General features: G+C 36.8%; 1 protein-coding gene across 2 annotated transcripts in view; it reads right to left on the reverse strand.

Annotated features, from left to right (window-relative positions):
* MS3_00000279 (uncharacterized protein) overlaps positions 1-20,448 on the reverse strand; it is a 51,220-nt gene that overhangs the window by 24,519 nt on the left and 6,253 nt on the right. The window contains exons 7-15 of one of the 2 annotated variants that reach the window (XM_051208106.1): positions 19,945-20,143; positions 11,857-11,945; positions 10,990-11,207; positions 9,641-9,820; positions 8,021-8,146; positions 6,366-6,441; positions 2,904-3,310; positions 1,986-2,163; positions 581-952 (exon numbers count right to left, since the gene is read on the reverse strand). In XM_051208106.1, the coding sequence (XP_051073610.1) occupies positions 581-952; positions 1,986-2,163; positions 2,904-3,310; positions 6,366-6,441; positions 8,021-8,146; positions 9,641-9,820; positions 10,990-11,207; positions 11,857-11,945; positions 19,945-20,143 (1,845 nt within the window). Of the gene's footprint in view, positions 1-580; positions 1,614-1,670; positions 2,164-2,903; positions 3,311-6,365; positions 6,442-7,752; positions 8,147-9,640; positions 9,821-10,989; positions 11,208-11,856; positions 11,946-19,944; positions 20,144-20,448 lie in introns of both variants that reach the window. The other variant, XM_051208107.1, reaches the window with a different exon arrangement.

The following is a 20,448-nucleotide window of genomic DNA, read 5'->3' on the forward strand; positions in this document are numbered from 1 at the left end:
GAGATACAGATATTGTTATTGGTATATATCATATCGTTAGTTCATTCTTGACTTTCCAAACTAATTAGAAAAATATTTGTGAATGCTTAGACTATTTTAACAGATTATGAAGAAAGTTGAAAGAAATCTCCCATTATATTTCAGTCACAAAAGAAATTATTTACTCGAATTAAATCCATCACCTATACACGTACAAAGCAAGTGCTGAGCAGCAGACAATCATGATAATGTATTGAATTCGCTAACTGATAAGTTCCCTCCAATTTGACTTAAACTTAAAAAATAGACAAGTACTAACTAAAGATTCACCTCAATAACAAATATATCCAATAGAAAAAGGGTAGAAGTAAAGAAAACGTTATCAATGTTGATTTATAACAAATAACAGTTAGACCAACATAGTTTCGTCAAATCGATTGTATTAACATGTTAGTCACATATTTACTTAATATTACCTAACATAAAGTTTAAATATTATTAAGAAAATGAGAACGTGAACTACGCTCACTCCTTCCATATGATATTTCTTTTCAATGAATGAGAACATAAAAAGCCAGTGATCACAAAATACCGAACTTACCAGCAAATAAACTAGGAAACCAACGCCAGAAAAGTTCATCACTTGGAGTAACGAAACCATAAGCATCGTCTAAGCCAGTTAATTCATCCAAAAGATTTAAAATTCCGTCTACATCTCCTTTGCGTTTCGATTTATTGTGACGTGTAGCACCCCAATTCCGTACATTATAAGTACAGTCAGCTGGATGATATCCACAGACACCACAAGGAAATACTTCTGTACCATCAGCTAAAACAGTCCTAAACTTAGACATAATATCTTCCGGCCATTGTGGAATAATCAAAGAACCATCATCTATAGGTTCGAAAGAAACTTTTGGTACTATTGGTGGTACATGTTCCGAATCTATTTCATCCTTAACTGAATTATGGCCTGGAACAGACAAAATATATATACTGAAAATATATATTGAACAAAAACTAATGTACAATAGGTTTATATAATGAAGTAGCTAACAGTGTAATACTGATTTAACATGTACATGAAAAATTGAAGATTAGAAACTGCTTATTAATCCGTTTGTCATCGACTACGCTTTATTCAACTCTGTGAATTCCAGTGTCCAGTAGTTATTAGTAAATAATAAATAATCATTAAATTTTAGAGTGAACAGACGTGTATACTGACATTATATTAAATAGATTAACAATCCCCGATAATTGCAGGACTGCAGAAATGTTTCAGTGAAATACAGATCGAACAATGAGATGTAACATGCCATAAACCATTGGTAACGTAACAAAAGATAATTTCCCAAACAAACCACACAGAAAAATAGCCCAACATAAAATAAAAAATTATATCTAAATAAAAATTAACAAAGCAAACAATATTTAAGGATGCAGTAGGATTGAGGGAAATTACGTTAAACGAGTTGAGGATCTCTGTTTTAAAAGAGATTAAAAAATTACGACCTACAGTTTGGTATAGCAGTTAGCTGATAACATGAATTAGTGAGTCTTATGCGAATCCCCTCTTGTTTCAACTAACACACAACGTACTCGGGTAGAAGGCCATTAAGTACAAAGTACATCTAAAAACATTCAAAACAACATAGAGTTGTGAATCTACAACCAGATACATTACTTACACACTACACATGCAAAAGACCTTCACACTCTAGACAAAAAATCAAAATGTTTCACGTTACACCTGTGTATCCTTAAAACTATAAAACAACAATGCACGATTAGATTGTGAACACGAGTAGTATATAAAGAAATCAAAAAAACTACTTAACCTTTAATTGAGGTTCTCCATAGAGTTAACCAATGAGAAAAGAAAGCTAAAAGTAAAGTCACCTGTAGTTAGATGTATAAGCATTATAAAGAGGTTTAAAAAAATACAAACATGATACAAACACATAAGTAAATTGTTTACTTAATTATTATTAATAAACATTTACCAAGGGGAGAACTGCGTGAAATCGTTTCACTTGTTAACCAATAACTAGCAACATCTATGGAGGATTGAAAATCAAAGTGTATTACATTTGTCTGTGACAAATTAGTAAAAATTTGATAGGCTGGCATAGCAAAACGTGTGTCTAGCAAACTTGCTTGACGATGAAGAAAACCAAGCATCTATAAAAGAATAAGATTTTTGATTAGTATACTTGAAAATATAATTATATATATTTAACTAAATCAAGAGCAATCAACGTTGTAGAATAATAACATAAATTTATCACACTTCACGACTTCTCATCATCTGCTTACAACCTCGAAGCATAATAGTATGATTCATTAAATATAAGCTGATATACCCTATATTAATGACATCGAAGTTCTCATCAGTGAAGATTTAATGTAAAAAGCAGTCAGTATGGAACAACGATGAGAGATGCTCATGTGTTAATTAATGTGAATATTTATAGGTTGATTATGGTTTATAATAAGCTAGTCAATTTTAATTTATATTTCAAGGACTACATAACTATAACATTATTATCACCTTTCTAAATAATACTGTTTATATGCTTGGATTTTTATTGTAGAATATTCATACATTAAAGCTATATATAATCACATTAATTTACACATGAGCATCTCTTATTGGTCTTCCATACTGACTGCTTTTTACATTAAATCTCCATTAATGAGGACTTCGATGTTATTAATATAGAGCATAGCTTATATTTAATGATTCATACTATTATGCTTCGAAGTTGTAAGCAGATGATAAGTGGCGAAATATAGTAAGTTTATGTCATTATTCTACAACGTTAATTATTCTTGATTTGGTCAAATTTATTAATGGGAAGAATCATATGAAACCAGGTATACCTTGCTGTTAATTAATAACAGAACCAATGAAAACTTACACTTGTTTTAGCTTGTGAAGTAGTTTTCTTTTGCATAGAGATTAAACCAGTAACACCAGAGATATCTTCAATTATTGAGCATAATGATCTTAGTTTCTTAGCAGATAATAACCAATCATTAAGAGGGCCTCTTGATCCACCTGGTAATTCAACATATCTTAAAGGATATCGTAACAATTCTTTAGGTGGAATATCTTTTTGATATAACATGTTAGTATGATGAAAACGTGCCAATTCTGAATCCAAATGTTCAATTTCTTCTTGGGTTAAATTAGTTAATAAATGATCAAGTTTAAGCCATCGACATAATATACGTGGTAATGAAGTAGTAATTGTAAGTCTTAAATATAAACCAAACGGTATACCACGTAAAACGTCACCCATTAGAAACCAACCCCTATTCATATCTACAAAGAAGATATGTCGGTTGTAAAGGATTTGACAAACTCGATCATAAATTAATACATATGTATATAATATCGCAAAAATACTAAGATAAATCAAACGATTAAGAACTAAGTATAAGCAGTGATAGATATCAAAAGTAAAACATGAATTTTTGAGATATAAATTACAATTGTTAGAAGTTAAACCTAAATGGAGATTAGATAATTTTTTTAAATTTTTACCTATGATCAACTTTTATCTTGGTGTTGATAAATTGTTCAAAAGCATCTCATCTTATAATATATACTTCTATAGATATAACTCAAATAATTTTCTTCTAAAATGTTGTTGGACATGTTAGATCCCCAGAACTCACTTGGTAAATTCTATTTTAAAAATTTGAATTTCTTGTTTTCGAGCCAAAAACACCCATTCTCACCTTTATATCATACTTCCTACTTATGAGGAACTTAAATACTATTGGGTCGTTATCTAATCTGAAACGAGGTAGGGCAGCAGGTCCAGATGGATTGGCTCCAGAGGTCTTTAAGGATATTGGTCCAATTTTAGCGATTAGGTTGACTAATATTTTAGCTAAAATCTTGGAGTTGGACGTAATCCCATCTGACTGGTCGCAATCTCTTATTGTCCCGATATATAAGAAGGGATCAAAATCGTCCTGTGACAACCATACAGGGATTAGTTTAACTAATATAGTATCTAAAATGCCAGCCTCAATAATTATCGGACGCCTAACTAAGACTCGCGAACTGCAAACACATGAAATCAGGCTGGCTTCAGACCTAGTCGTGGCTGCATCGACCACATATTCACCATTCATCAGGTTCTAGAACACAGGCATACTCATCGGCATCCGACAATGGTGATCTTTCTTGATCTAAAAGCAGCATTTGACTCTGCAGATCGAGAGGTTCTGTGGCAGTGCTTGTCATTGAAAGGTGTGCCTCAGAAGTACGTAAACCTTGTGAAGGCTCTTTACTCGAACACTACCAGTCGAGTCAGAGCTTATGGCGAACTGTCATCTGCTTTTGCAACTTCAAGTGGTGTCCATCAAGGCTATCCACTTTCTCCATTTTTGTTTAACTTCATCATAGACCTACTGATGGAAATAACATTCTCGTCGGCTGAATTCTCGGGTATTGATCTCCTTCCAGGAGGTCCACTTGTCGACTTAGAATACGCAGATGACATAATCCTGTTTGGTGAAAACGCTGATAAAACGCAAACTCTTCTGGTAGCACTGAGCAACAATGCCAGAATGTTTGGAATGCGCTCCTCCCCTTCTAAATGCAAGTTCTTGCTCCAGTACTAGCCTGAGTCAACACCTGAACTAAGGATAGTGAGTGAAGTAGTCGGACGCGTTGACAACACTTATCTTGGAAGTCTGATCAGCCCTAATGGGTTGGTATCTGACGAAATCTCAATATGGATTCGAAAAGCTCGCTTGGCTTTTGCCAACTTACGTCACCCATGGCGCAGGCGAGATGTCCGTCTACCAATTAACGGAAGAGTATACTGCGCTGCAGTCCGTTCTGTTTTTATTTACGGTTGCGAAACGTGGCCATTAAGAGTAGAAGATATTCGTAAGCTACTCATATTTGACCACAGATGTCTTAGAAATATTGCTCGCATCTGCTGCGATCACCGGGTAAGTAATAGTGAAGTTAGACGCGGGGTATTAGGGAATGATAGTAATGCAGTAGATGAGGTTGTGAATCTTCATCGACTGAGATGGTTGGGCCACGTGTTACGTATGTCCAAACACCGATTACCACGACGCGCAATGCTCACCGGTGTTCGGGATGGTTGGAAGAAAGTTAGGGGTGGCCAAACTAAAACGTGGCATCAGTGCTTGAAGTCACTAACTTGTAGTCTGAGCCATGTTGGTAGATGCAGACTACGTGGTTGGGGTCCGCGTGACTATCGTAACCAATGATTGGAGACTCATGGTGACATGGCTGAGAATCGATCACAATGGCGTCGGTGTATACACTCCCTGTCTTCCCTTAAACTGTGAGACTAAAATTATTTTATATGTTTCTTTCTAAGAACTAACTTCCTTCCTGTACTATATCCTTATATGCAATCTTTCCTTTATGTGCTACAACATTGAGTTAATTGCTTCTATGAATTTAGTGTTCATCTTGTGCTAATGAGGTGTGGTAACTTGGACCGATGCACATATGTGCCTGGTCCTACGTTGTAATTGACTGACTAACTGACCGTTTCCCAAAGACATTTTAATGATATATATATATATATATATATATATATATATATATATATATATATATATATATATATATATATATACGCTTTCATTGTGTTTGTTGTTATTGTTCGTACTTCTGGCTGCTTGTGAAATATATTTCCGTCTTCCGAACTTGGACCTCTCTCTCTAGTCAGCGGGGCTAGGACGCATTGGAATAGCTTGTTTATTGGTCATTGTGTCACTGGTGAACTTGTAATCTCCTCAAACATAGCAAATGCAACACTGAACTATGATATAGGGTATGGTTATATTGTGGTGTATGATACTTACATCTGTCGACATAAGTAGTATGTAATACCGATCGGAAGTGGAATGCGTCAGAAGGTTGAGAAGAATAAACTGAAGAAAACATAAGGGAATTGAGAATTGAAAGAATCGTGAAGGATGTAAAGGACAACTGATGAAAGATTTGCAAATGAAGTATTTAATGTATGGTCTTCGCATTTTACGAAAGAACTCGGTAATTTTGTACTAAACAATAAATTAGTTGTTCCCACCTGAGTTCTCGTTCATTACGATATGACCAGTTATCCTACCTATTTGATAATTTCAAGTCGAACGAATATGAAATGACAGTCATCCCAGTATTTTACTAATTAGCATTTTCGTCATTACATAGTGACTACAAATGAATAATTATCTAGTTTTCTTTTCAATTCATCTTTATACAACCAGGTACTGAAACGATTAATGATTACTGATTGTATTAATCATCCTGGTGTCACTATCATTAAAGCAGTTATCTCAGTAGATATGGACACTCAGTAAATCACGACTATTACCTTTCATTGGATCTAAAGGCGCTACATATCGACGCCACGTATCGTCATCCAAATAGACTGGAGGTTCACTTTTGGTCTATAAAACAAAAGATAGCATGTGTAAATTCGATGATGTCAATACAAAAAATGAAGCTGTTCACGGATAATATTTAGTGGTAGATAGTTATGAAACCAAACACATAGCAGTATTTACGGATAGTAAATTAAATTTGTCTGCCTACTAAAGTACTTTCAAGAAGCAAATTAAGAACTTATTATCTACGAGGGTATCTTAACGAGCATTAACTATAATTAAGGCTTTGATTCCCATTAAATTTATAGGTAAACACATTAAAAAGTGTCCTTAATCTCATCACCTAAGCAATAACCAATAATATTAACATATAATTTAAAAGTAGAATCAAGAAACCCATGCAATGACCTAAGTGCCAAGTAATGTTGATCTGCTATATCTTGTAAACCGTAGAGAATTTGAATCTCGGCCAACAACTCAAAAATATTGTAAACATATGTTTGAGAACAAAGATGAGCTATATTTATTCGATTCAGATAGACTGTACTACTTAACTGTCAGTAAAAAAAACGAAAAATAAATGAAATTTATCCTAATTCAATGGTTAGTACATCATAGTTGATGTAGAACTTTGTTACGAATATGTACAGTCTCGAGTTGTCGCACATAATTTAAACAGAACGAGAGAGTACAATACCACAATGTCTAACAAACAAGAAGGGATAATATTGAGTGGAAAACTAAGTATAAGGAATATATTTTAAAATCATTTACTGAGGTAAAAGAATGAAAAGTCATGAATTATACTTAACTCCAGCTACTGATCATGATAATCACAGGGGTCACAATCACGAAGTTTGTAGCAACCGAAAAAGTTTAAACCAGCAGTGAATTTCTTTCTGTATTAAAGCCACGATTCGATTTGCCCGCCCCTATATTTTTCAAGCCCAACTTTAAAGAAATATGATTGAATAGTCACATTTAGTCTCGATTACGAATCAATGATTCACCCAGATTGGACGAGAGCAAACAACACTGCCCTGGCCTAGGTAACAGAGTAAGTTGGAATCTACGATTTGAGAGCTGAGATACAAACAACAACTACAGATCCATGATGATGATTTTTGTAACTGAACGCTTGAATCGGTTTCCTAAGCTCTTCTAACAACCCCAGGCTAACTCTATAAGACTAACTTGAACACAAGAGAAAAGGTGCCTAATATGGAAAGAACGCTTTACTCCAATGTTAGGTTATGTACAGAAAAATGAGGGCGTTCATAGCATTTCAAATGGCCTTAGGCTTCTGGAACCCTAGTAAACATAGTAGCAGCATAGGTAATCATTCATTCAAAAATATGACAAATGACTCCTCACTTTCTGATGTTTCTGAGAGACTTCTGTTCAATACCGATTACATAAAATGTTTCCCAGTGTCTTTAGGGCCCCTTTAGGCTTTATTCGAGGAATTTTCTGGGTCTCCCCATCACATGGCTTAACATGCTAAATTAAATTCGCAAGTATTCATTAAACAACAGAAAAGTTATTAAATGGTCAAGAATAAACCAATAAGTAGTATTACGTGAAGTAGTTTGCATATGTAGAAGTACGAAACATTTACAGATTCTCAAATACAACAATTTACCTGAGGTTTGACAGGGCGTGATTTAGTAGACAGACCATATATTATGTAAAATAAATACTCATGAATCAATGAACGTCGACGCATCTTTGGTAATCCTGGCATTTTATGCAACACAATAGTCATAGCCTAAAGATAAAACAAATAAGTTAAAAGATTTCGATATTCGAAACTTTGTGTAAATGCGCTCATTATTCACCAGTTAACTTGTTTTAAAATTAAAACTCTGAAATTCTGGGAGTAATCAGTCAATTAAAAAATTGTACTTTTTGAATTACAACTCACTTTACGTTAAAAAACGAAATTAGTTCATCCACGCCAAAAAAAATGCGTTTTAAGATCATCCTCACTGAACTAATTACAAGTGTAACTATGTTTAAAACAAACTTATTGTAAAGGTAAGAACTTGAAATCGAATTTATTGATGTACATTTTCAATATTATACTAATTAAACGGTGGTAAAACGATAATTTCATAATCCAATACACAAACACATAACTTTTAAGATTGAGTAGTCATACTACTTTGAGTCGAAGTATAAAATAGTGAGGTGGTTTGGTGGTTAAGGTCTTCGACTTTAAGGTATGGGTTCACTATAGTCCTAGGTTTAAACTCGCTCCATCTACTTTGGTTTGGATTACTGGGTAGTACCATCAGTCCTCACACTTAGAATATGACTCATACTCAAGTACCTGGTGATGTGTTAACACATCATTGCGTCTATTAACCGCATGACCTATTCAAGAGCGTTTGTGGAAAGATTACGACCTTTCGTTGTGCAAGTTACAAAAGAAAGTACAATCAGAGACATTATGATGGCTGGCAATATGTATTGAAAAGAGCAAACACCATTCACATGTCGATTCCTAAACTACTAACATCTGACTGGCGATCGCTCGATATTTATCGTCAGGATCGATCAAGAAATAAGAAAACTCGTTGAAATACTTTGTGCTGAGAATTTTACATTGTACCGAAAAGATAATACTGAATAAAGCCATTAATAATAATAATAATAATAATAATAATAATAATAAAAGACCAATTACTTTGTTCGAAACTTTCTAACGGGACTTATTTTATAGAGCATCGAGTGGTAAAGATTGGTATAACCAACTAATCTAGATATTAGGATTCCAACTCTAAGTTTGAGAACAAGAGATAGAATAAATAGCAGATTCTAAAACAATTAAGTGAAATATTTCAGATTTGGAAAAGTCACATCGTTATTATCTCAATACATTTTAGTATTTACAAATGGTTCTATAAAGCGAGTATGTACACAAACTCTATAGTTAAATTACTGGACATTCATTCTACCTGCAGATACTTGGTCCTTATAATATGATTCACATTTAAAGCTAGTCAATTTACAAGTGTAAAAATACTTCATTTCAAAATCTCAATATCTTTGTGCATTTGTAGCTTAATTTCAGTTAGAATATATAAAATGAATTGAGCATCAAAAAAACGTGATTATGTAAAAAATGTAAAAAAGCATATGGTTGTAAAACTGACAACCAAAGGTGAGTTCTACTTATTGATGAAAACTATAGTAACTAAAGGAGTATATGTATCGAAGAAAACATTATGTGATTGAAGAGTTATTAACAATTCCATACCTCAGATGACAAATGATCAACACCTTCAATCATTGAAACTTGATCAGCATTGAATATGACAGATGAAGATTTCTCATTTTGTACAGGCAAATTACGAAGAGCTGCTAAGTCCATATTTTTAATCGCTGTTAATATTAATGGATCATCTTCTTTGACATCCGGTTGACAAATAAAAGTAACCTATTAAGAAAGAATAAGGTTTATGAATAGTAGTATCGTTAGTGTTATTACAAGACATGGAGAGAGAAAATACGAGTCAAAAATGTGACAAACGAAAATGACTGCTATATAAAAAGGTATTTTGCCAATCTTATACAACTAAGAATCTGCTGAGCTTATTTGTTGTCAAAAAGCACTGAAATCTGAGAAATTTCGTGTTTACCCATTTATTTAGAACGGAATTAACGTAGTGGACAAAGTTCAAGTCCAAAAGACTAGTGATGGTATGGCACATAGAAACGGGAAGTAAAAAAGAATTCGTTGTAAGAATGACATAATGAGTCATCAAACAAGTGGAAATCGCATGTGTGATCTATTCATTAAGCTATTCATTAAGATTCTGTTAAAATACCTTGAACTGTTTAATATATTCAATCAAATGTTTAAAACTGTGATTTTGTGCGTTTCAGTTGCATCTTATGCTTACAAAAAAGGACGAAACAGCCGTCTAGTGCATCCAGGTTTTCAATGGTGGTCTAACATCAATCGATTCATGATCTCAATCAAAAACTTAATAATCTCCATAACCCCATACTGAAAAAAAGACGTGTTTAACAAACTAAAGTCTCAATAAGGCACCATGAAAATATTTGTATAAATGTTTTGTAAAAACAAAGGACAGTAATGTATAATACTAAATTATATTTTAAATCACTGAGAAAGATTAGCATTAAATCTAGCTAATATAATGTAGGTTGTTAAAGTACAACATAAAAACTCGAGGATACCTTTTCTAGAAAACGTAAGGCTAAGGAGATCGCCTTAACCATAATGAATCAAGGTGTTTCAAGTGAATTAATTCTTGGAATTATAAAACCACAAACTTGCTGTGATTTTTGTGATTTTCTACGGTAAATTACATCCTACTAAAATTTACAATGACTGACTGAAATGCCACTATATTTTAATCAGTCAATTAGTCTGAATTCATGATATTCCACATTTTTAAGTTTAATCTTCTTGATAAACCATTTTCTGATCATAAGTGAACGCGAAAATAGCTTAAATAAATATTATGGTATTTCAGATTTTAAAAAATTGGTAGGAAGCATTGTTTATGCGTAAAATATTTTAAATAAATGCACTCTAAAACAAAGAGACGTATCATATACAACCTAAAATCAACTTACGTCTCCTTTCAGTGATTTCGTTTTGATTATGGTAGCCAGTTTTGATTGAATTAGTTCATCCAAAATTCTACGTAACGATTTGCGGTCCATACGAATTTTTAAGCCAATCGAACGTTCATGATCCCATATCAACTGACGCAGTGAGTATTCAGAAGCAATTATACGATATTTTGACAAATAATTGAGGACGAATTCTCGACGGTTTTGTCTTTGTGTTTCTGAAGAAAGTTAATTACCCAAAATATGGTTAATTAAAATAGATAACGGGAAAAATGTAACACAGCTTATTTATAACAACAATGTGATGGAAAAATTGACATTTAATACGATTAATGGAACAGAAAACATTATAGGATGAAGTCCATTAGCTTTATATATGCACTCAAATTCTTCTATATATACATCAACTTTTAGATACGATGTAATTTACCACGTAAACATCATAAAATTCCAAACTACAATCCGTTAAAACTTTATTCTTCACCGACATATTTGTAAACAAAAAGAAAAACCAAAATGCAACTAGGATGAACAACTTTATCTTCTAAGATGGTTGGTTACAGGGCTAGAAATGAATAATACTTATTTACACATAAATTAATTGAACAAGTTAGTTTTCTAATACACAGTTCAAAGCCATAGTGTACAAATGATATGAAGGTCGAACAACTGGTTTACACTATACACGCTCATTCATAAACTAAACACGTTCCTAATTATTTAAATCGTCTTTTAAGTTAAAGCTTCGTAACAGATTCTTATGCATCTACGGAAATGCAAATTATTGGACTTAAGGGTTTCCCTGCATCCTATAGAAAAGTAGAGAAATAATGGTAAATTAAAATAGCGAAAATGATTACAACTTACGAACTGTCGGTAATATTTGTAAACTTGAAGACTTGGATAATTTATTTTTCCGAGCTTCTATTCTGTCATTATCAGTGAATAGGCTATAGCTAATGAACGGAATTTGAAAGAAAAAAATTGACTAGAATATCAATAAAAATGAATTGACAGAAAAGAGTCTACCTTTGAGTAAAAACAATTTTGTTGCTGATTTAATTGAGAAGCTTTCATTGTTATTCTGAGTGACTAAAAATCTCACTTTTACATGAAGGAAGCGCTGATGATGCTGTTCATAACGATGATAAAACTTCATAATTAAACGATCTAGATTACAGAACTTAACAACACTAAAAGCACGCGCCTGAGCTATAAATCTTCGCAATCACTTCAAAGGAGAACCTCCTCTCCCTCCCGAAATGTTTTCATATGGTCACGCGTATATAGGCACTGCCAAGGAACTCCTATTCAATGCATTCTCAAGGTGGGGTGTTGTTTACAAAATTTAGGAGAGGAAAAATAAATATCCATCTCTTAAACCGGATTGATGGGTACAGAGAATCCATATAAGGGAGTTAGGAAACCCTGATTCCAAACCGATGGTGCACATCGGCTATAGGATCCTGAGGGAATAAGTGGCGTATGAACCTATTGTTGGTCACTGGCTACCACGGAACTGCGTCTCTAAACGTTCCTTCACTGCTAGGTGGACTAGCCCTATAGATCAAAGGCTCGGGGTATGCCCCTCGAAGAAAACCAACCCCGTCCTATCTAAACGATCTCAAGCCATTGACTGGTAAAAAGTTGGAGTCTACTGTGATGTATGCTACTTGTGTCAACAAGTAGTATGTAACACCGATCGGAGGTGGAAAACGTGGCAGCAAAAGGTTAAGAAGATAGAGATAAAGAGAATAAAAGGGAAAGTAGAAAGAAATTGCGAACTTAATAAATCACACAGAATGTGAAAGACAAATGTTGGAAATTCACAAATGAAGTATTCAATGCATGGTTCTTATATTTTACCAAGATACTCTGTAATTTTGTATTAAAATATAGTGGTTGCCCCCATCTATGTTCTCGTTCACAACACTACCACCGACTACGAATACTCAACCAGCCTTTCTAAAACCACGTACACCATTTAAACTGGCCTCCTTTAATGTTCGCACACTAATGCAAATGGGACAACAGATAGGGTTGGCTATTTCCCTAGAAAGACTCAACATCGACCTCGGTTATCTATCTGGGAGCCGTGTCCGAGACTCGTAAAGAACTATAAATTTGCCTTCAAACTTTCGCTTACAAAAGCTTGTTTCACGTGCATTTACCTGGAAACACTGATATCTTCATCTGGTTCTGCTGGCGTTTGTATCGAACTAGGCGCTAGAGCTGAGGCAGCACTAATCGATTGGATCCCCATTAACAGTTGATTATGTGCTGTTAGATTAGGAAGTTCCATCATCATCGGTCTTGCTATATGCTGATGATGTCAAGATATGGAGCGTGATAAAACGTAAAGGTGATAACTTGGAGCTTCAAAATAACCTGGAGAAATTATCTGAATGGTCTCAAACTTGACAGTTGCCGATAATTACTTCCAAGTGTATTGTGACACATATTGGTCATCAAGGTACAGATAAATACATGATGAATAACAGTGAGCTACTTCGGTTTTGGCACCCGGGCAGTATCACAGCCCTCACACATATCGAATGAGATTTGTGTAGCGCATATAAATTTGGTGCCTCCTTGTACCAATATCTATGTGTTAAAATAAATAAATAAAAATGTCCTGAAACACAATGACTTATGAGTCATCGTTAGCCAAGACTTAAAGACTATTGCACACTGCCCTGCAATAGCCGCCAAAGGTTTTAGAACCTTATGGTCAATGTGTAGGGCCTTTAGCCATGTCGACGCTAAAACATTTCTGAATTTGTGTATAGTGTTCGTGTGTCCTAAACTTGAGTACTGAATACAAGCGGATAGCCCTAGCTAAAAAAAAACAGTGAGGTTTTGGAAAAGGATCAGAGAACAGCAACCAAACTGGTTCCCAGAATAGCGAAACTCCCGTATCACGTTTGACTGGCTAAACTTCACCTACTCCCGCTGTCATAACGAAGAACTAAAGGTGACTTGTTTACAGTTTTCAAATTACTTAGTGATAAATTTACATCTGGTATGTCCCCACTTTTCTTGTCTTCCAAAACAGAGAATTTACGAAGACACTCCAAAAATGTTCACAAGCCCAGAACAAATTACTCATCAGCTGAATATCGACTTTCCCATCGAATCATCAACGAGTGGAATTCATTAACTCAACGCGTGGTTGAAGCTTATTCTGTCGACCCTCTCAAAAGAAAGTTGGATCAACTGAGAGATCATCATTGTCAGGACAAACACAGGTCATCTAGCCTCATGTCCTTTCCAAACTGAAACGGAAATCGGTGTTAGAAACGATGTCTTTTCGTCATCTCCGATTACGACCCGACACGTTGCAGCCCGGATGCAGTCAAGGATAAATCCTATCACCAGTTAAGTGTTCTTTTACAGGAAGTGCGTTCCACATAAACCATAGTACTAGCCGGAAACTTAAATCCACAGATCACGCGTCTAGGCAAAAAAGAGAGTCGTTTAGATGGCCAATCAGCACTTGTTGACCGCAGGTCAGATAACAGTGACCGTCACTTGTAGCCTCGCGAAACGTCCCACCCATAAGCACTGGCTTTCTACAGGCTCCTTACAGTTCATTGGAGCACTTCATTTTACTCCGAGTAACCTCAAGTGTGACAATAAATGTAGATTCTTAATTAAGAAAATTTCCCAACGTTTGCGTAAGGAGCGACAAGCCTGGTGGTCGGAGCGTGCTAATGAGTTGAAAGCAGTAGTTGCATCTAGTAACTGCCTGAAGCTCTTTCAACTTACTCGAGTCACTGGCAGCAAGAATTCTGCTGTGAATGAAACAATCTGTTAAGCTGACGGGATGACAATCACTAACATTTATCGACGTCTTGGACGATGATCAGAGTTTTTCGGAAAACAGTTCAACTGGCCTGTTGCCCCAGCAACATCGGTCAAACAATCCTACCCCCCATGGCCTGTGACGACCCAAATACTCAACGAGGCTGAAGTACGCAAGGAACTCCAATATCTGAAGCGCCGCGAATCACCAGGCCCAGATGACTGTCTTCCGGCTGTTTTTAAAGACGGTGGAGACCTTCTGACTATGGAACTGAGTTGTTGAAAAATATCTGGCAATAAGAGAGTGCCCCAACATCATGGAATGAGTCGATAGTTGTCTCTAACTCTAAAAAGGATTCACGTCTTTCCCGTAACAACTGTCGGGGGACAAGTCTGCTTCCGATAGCGTCCAAACTATTAGCTTCCGTCATACTTCGTAGACTGTTCAAAATCGGAGATTAACTCGAGAGTAGTAAGTTGGTTTTCGTTCTGATCGAGAATGTACTGACCATATCTTCACCCTCCGTCAAACGCTAAGACACCGTCATACTTATGAAAGGTCAACAACCGTAATGTTTCTTGACATTCGTGGCACCTTCGATTCGTTGAACAGGACTAGTCTCTAGGATTGTCTATGACAGTAATGCAAAGGTTCAGTACCGTGTGTTAAAGAATACAGACGATACTTCAATTGATGTCACCGTCTTGAAACACTGACTTCGATGTTCTAGACATGTACCACGAATGTCGTCCCAAGTAATTCTACATTGAGGATTAATTTTCGACGCCGGGACCGGTTGGAAAATGCGGAGAGGTGGTCAGTGCATGACATTGTGTCGTGGTATGAAGAAAAGCTGTACAGAACTGGTTTCTGTTATTCCTTCACTACTCTATGGTTGGAGTAATGGAGATGGAGGAACACAGTGGCTTGAGATATTATCAGACATGTCAGTCAATCAGTAACACCGTAGAACTTCGTACGTACGTACATCAGTTCGAGTTGCCACACCACATTAGCACAAAGATGCAGTGGTCGATTCAAATCCCGTAGTGCTAGATGTAGTAAAATTATAAGCTGTAATCAGAAAAATTAGGGTTTGAAGATGTTATTTAAAGAGTATAATCCAGCGAAATAAATTTGGAAAGAGAAGAAAGAAAGAGACATGAAGAATTCAGAAGATTAGAATTTGGGAGAACACAGAGAGTGGATGCACCTGCGCCATTGCAAACGATTTTGAGCCATGTCATTCAGGGTCTCTAACCATCGGTTGCTATCATCTCGCGGTCCCCAACCACGTAGTCTACACCTACCAACATGACTCAGTTCACTTGTCAGTGACTTCATGGACTTGTGCCATGTTTTGGTTTGGCCGCCCCTAGCTTTCTTCCAACCTACTCCTATACCATTGAACATCGCACGTCGTGGCAGTCGGTCGTTGGGCATACGTAACACATGTCCCAGCCATCTCAACTGATGAAGTTTCACCACTTCAACAATCGATTTGCCATCCTTACCTAGTGCCCGTGTCCTAACAACTGTGTTACTTACTAGATGGTCCCATGATATACGAGCAATATTTCGAAGACACCTATGATCAAATACTAGTAGCCTACGGATATCCTCTACTCTTACCGGCCATGTTTCACTGCCATAAAGTAGGACGGGACGAACTGCTGCGCAGTAAACACGTCCTTTGGTTGATAGACGGATATCTCGCCCACGCCATAAATGACGCAAGTTGGTAAAAGCTAGTCGAGACTTCTGTATCCGTGCTGAGATTTCGTCACACACCAGACCACAAGGGCTGATGAGACTTCCAAGATAAGTGAAGCGGTCGACACACCCAACTACTTCACTCCCTATCACTAGTTCGGGTGTCGATGTAACCCAATCCTGAAGCAACATTTTGCATTTCGAGGGAGAGAATCGCATCCCGAACATGCTTGCACTGTTGCTTAGAGTGGTCAGAAGACTCTGCATTTTGCCAGCGTCTTCACCAAATAAAACTATGTCATCTGCATATGCTAAGTCAACAAGTGAACCTCCCGGTAAAAGTTCAACCCCTGGAAATTTAGATGAGGAAAGTGTTATCTCTAAAAGTACGTCGACCACAAAGTTGAACAAGAATGGGGAGAGTGGACAGCCCTGACGAACACCACTTGAGGTAATCAATTCTGATGACAGTTCGCCATAAGCTCTCACTCTACCAGTTGTGTTCGAGTAGAGAGCCTTTACAAGGTTAATGTACTTCTTTGGTACTCCTTTCAGTGACAAACACTGCCATAGAACCTTACGATCGACAGAGTCGAATGCCGCCTTAAGGTCGAGAAATACCACCATTGTGGGGCGTCTGAATGTGTGTCTATTTTCTAGGACCTGACGTAGCGTGAATATGTGGTCTATACAACCACGTCAAGGTCGAAAAACAGCCTGATTTTCTCTACTCTGTTCTTCACCAGCTTTAGTTAGGCGTCGAAGTATTATCGAAGCTAATATTTTATACATTATTTGTCAAACTGATTCCTCTGTGATTGTCACAAGAGGACTTTTGTCTTTTCTTATAGACTGGCACAATCAGTGATTGAGACCAGTCAGATGGGATTACGTCCAGTTCCCAAATTCTACCTAAGACCTCGGTTAATCTCACTGCTAATACTGAACCACCATCCTTAAAAACCTCACGGGTAAACCTGTCAAGACCTGCTGCTCTCCCTCGCTCCAGATTTCCTATGGCTTTTTCAACTTCGTAAAAAGTCGGAGGACCTACATTAACTTGCCATTCAGGTTGACTAGAGATCGTGGGAAACCGAAGTGTGGCTGAAGGCCAGTCGAACTGATCCCTAAAGTGTTCTGCCCATCGATCCAATCTCCTGGATTGAGAATGTATAATATATCCATCTTTCTCTGAGAGTATTTCGCTAACAGTCGGTTTCCTAATACCGGTTTCCTTAACAAGTCTGAACAATTGTCTGCTATTACCTATTGCCGCTGCCTTTTCCATCTCTCTTGCTTTCGTTGCCCACCACTGTTCACGATCATTGCGTAGACTTCTTGTCAGCTGGCGCTTAAGCTAACTCCGTTCCTCATTATGTTCAGAGCCAGGTGGAATGAGTTTCCGAGCACCTATCAGTGCGATAGATGCTGCTGAGATCCAGTGTTGCTGCCTAATCTTACGGGCAGAGACGACGAAGAGGCAACGACGAATGTCCCTATCTTTTCGGATCCTTACTGTTCCGTTCAGTCGGACAGCGCACAAACGACTGTCTACTGGGATCCACTCTAAGGGAGCTAGTTCTGCCCTAGGACTCAATGCTATACCTACACCGGCGAGGCCACGGGAAGCAGAATCACGGCTTCCAGATACACGAAGTGTGAATCGAGTCGGTTCTTTATTTTGATATGGTAAGGTCAAATGAATGACGCTACTCGGATCCTGTATGCGCGTTTCGGAGACGCAGCACACATCGATGGCGCAGGATCCTAAAGTCCTAGCTAAGGAAGCCTGCTGTCCTATTTGGCACAGTGTTCGAACGTTAAAAGCTCCTACGTGTAGTTTAGAGCGTGGTTTCAGGAGACAATGAATAACGTTCCACGTACTCCAATCGTTTGCCCTAGCGGTGCGAGGTGATAAAGAGACGTGAGGAGGGTTAGTCATGGAGATAAGAGAGGTATTAGGAGGTGTAGGAAGGATTTGAATGTGACCAGCTTGGTCTCGTGTGCTGTTACGGGTATGAGAGCTGATATCACTTCTCGGCTGCCCACACCGTGGAACCTGAAAAGGAAATTCGATTAGTGTTGGTCTTAGCGACATGGGAGCGTGACCGCAGAGCCCAAGGGACAACTGCTTGTAGCCGGTCGCGCACGGCCTTCTCGTGGAAGGTTTTTAATGTGTTAGCTCCGTTCTTCAAAGGGCCTTACCGCCGGAGACGGAAATCCGTGAGGTAAGGTGAGGTATGACATTTTTAGGGTCGACCTTTTCTAACCCCATCCCTTCTTGTGGGAAGGCGGCATCGCTGCAGATGCTGGTTGTCTGAGGGAAACATCTTACTGCTGTCACACCCCTCTACAGTCAGCAGTACGACTTCGCCCTCAGACCTTGAGTTGCTGCTTTTAGTCTTACCGTTCTCCAATCGACCTGCCTGGCATGGTAGAACCTACAGGAACATATGTTCCAGCCAATATAGCTCGGTTGGGTCATCACGATAGGCAAGCCCGACCACCGCGTCAAGGTAGCAGCTTCGGTCGGGATTATCAGACATGGCTCAGAATAGAAGCCAATGGCTATCCTATCGTAACTTTCTCTTTTTTTCTTAACAAAAGTGAGTGTAAATTCCTTGACTAGAAGTCTTTCTAATTGTACTATTCCTTACTGAACTGCTTCTTCCATTATTATTATTATTATTATTATTATTATTATTATTATTATTATTATTATTATTATTATTATCTCACTCTCACACACTAACTTAACAAATATGTGTAGGTTTATGCTGTAAGTTTTTAGTCGGAAACCAATGACTAGCTGATTACTTCAACCCTTAATAAATAAAGCAGGATTGTAAACGAGGGTTTAACGGTTAAAATTGAAACATCTACCTATTTATTAAGGCTAACTGAATATCAATATAATGTGTATATAGCATTTATAAATCCCCAAAAGAGAAACATGAATGATCATTCGCAGCTATCGGCTGGGAAGATAAATTATACTCGCATATGAATACACACATATTTGAAGTGATTTTTTATGGAGTTTAGCCCTGAAAGTTAACATCCTGGTTTGTAACGTTATGAGTAAGAGATAATATGAGCAGCAACGTGAATATGCATCACCAGCCACTAGAAATTTCTTTAGATTTTGCCTACTGATTTAAATTAAGTAGTTTAAGCTCGTTGCACAAAATCATTCCCACTTTCTCAAAACGGAACAATTTACCAACATAATATTCGAGTTAAAATAGTGATAGTCTGTCTTCGCAACAATCCCTGTGGAACTTCCTAATTCTTTACAACTTGATTACATTGATACTAAACTTGGAAACAAATCATATGTTCATTTCACTTCCACGCCTAACTTACATGTGTTGAAAGAAACATTCATTATAATCATATAACCCAAATAAAAGTATGCATACAAATAAACGACGTACTAAAGAACAAAAGTGGAATCCATAGACCGTTTCACTGTTTTTAACGCGCCGATGGTAACCAAACTTTTCAGAGTGCGACGAATATTGCATAAACTTGTTTTTGTTATTGCTAACAGTTCACCCATTGTATGTTCACGCAAAGCGAGGATACGAACTATTTGGACTGTTATAGATTCATCAATATTGAGTGAAGGAATAACTTGTGAAGAAAAATAAGAAAAAAACGAAAACAAACGAAAACTGTAAATATCAAAAACTATACTGGTAAATTAGCATGTTCAATGAGTCATCTTGCGCAACATTTTTGATTCCACACAATACTAAAGTGAAGGATGTTTCGATGTTTCGTACCGAGTTTTGGACTGTGATTCACGTCAAAAGTATGAGAATTGAGGACATTGATCAACTGTCCACGGCGTATCATAGTTTGAACCTACGGTACAAGTTCCATGTTGAGCAAACATATCAAAATGAAAGCATTAACAAAGACAATCTCAATTCCAG

This window comes from Schistosoma haematobium, chromosome 1 (assembly GCF_000699445.3).
Source record: "Schistosoma haematobium chromosome 1, whole genome shotgun sequence".
Taxonomy (NCBI): Eukaryota; Metazoa; Platyhelminthes; class Trematoda; order Strigeidida; family Schistosomatidae; genus Schistosoma; species Schistosoma haematobium.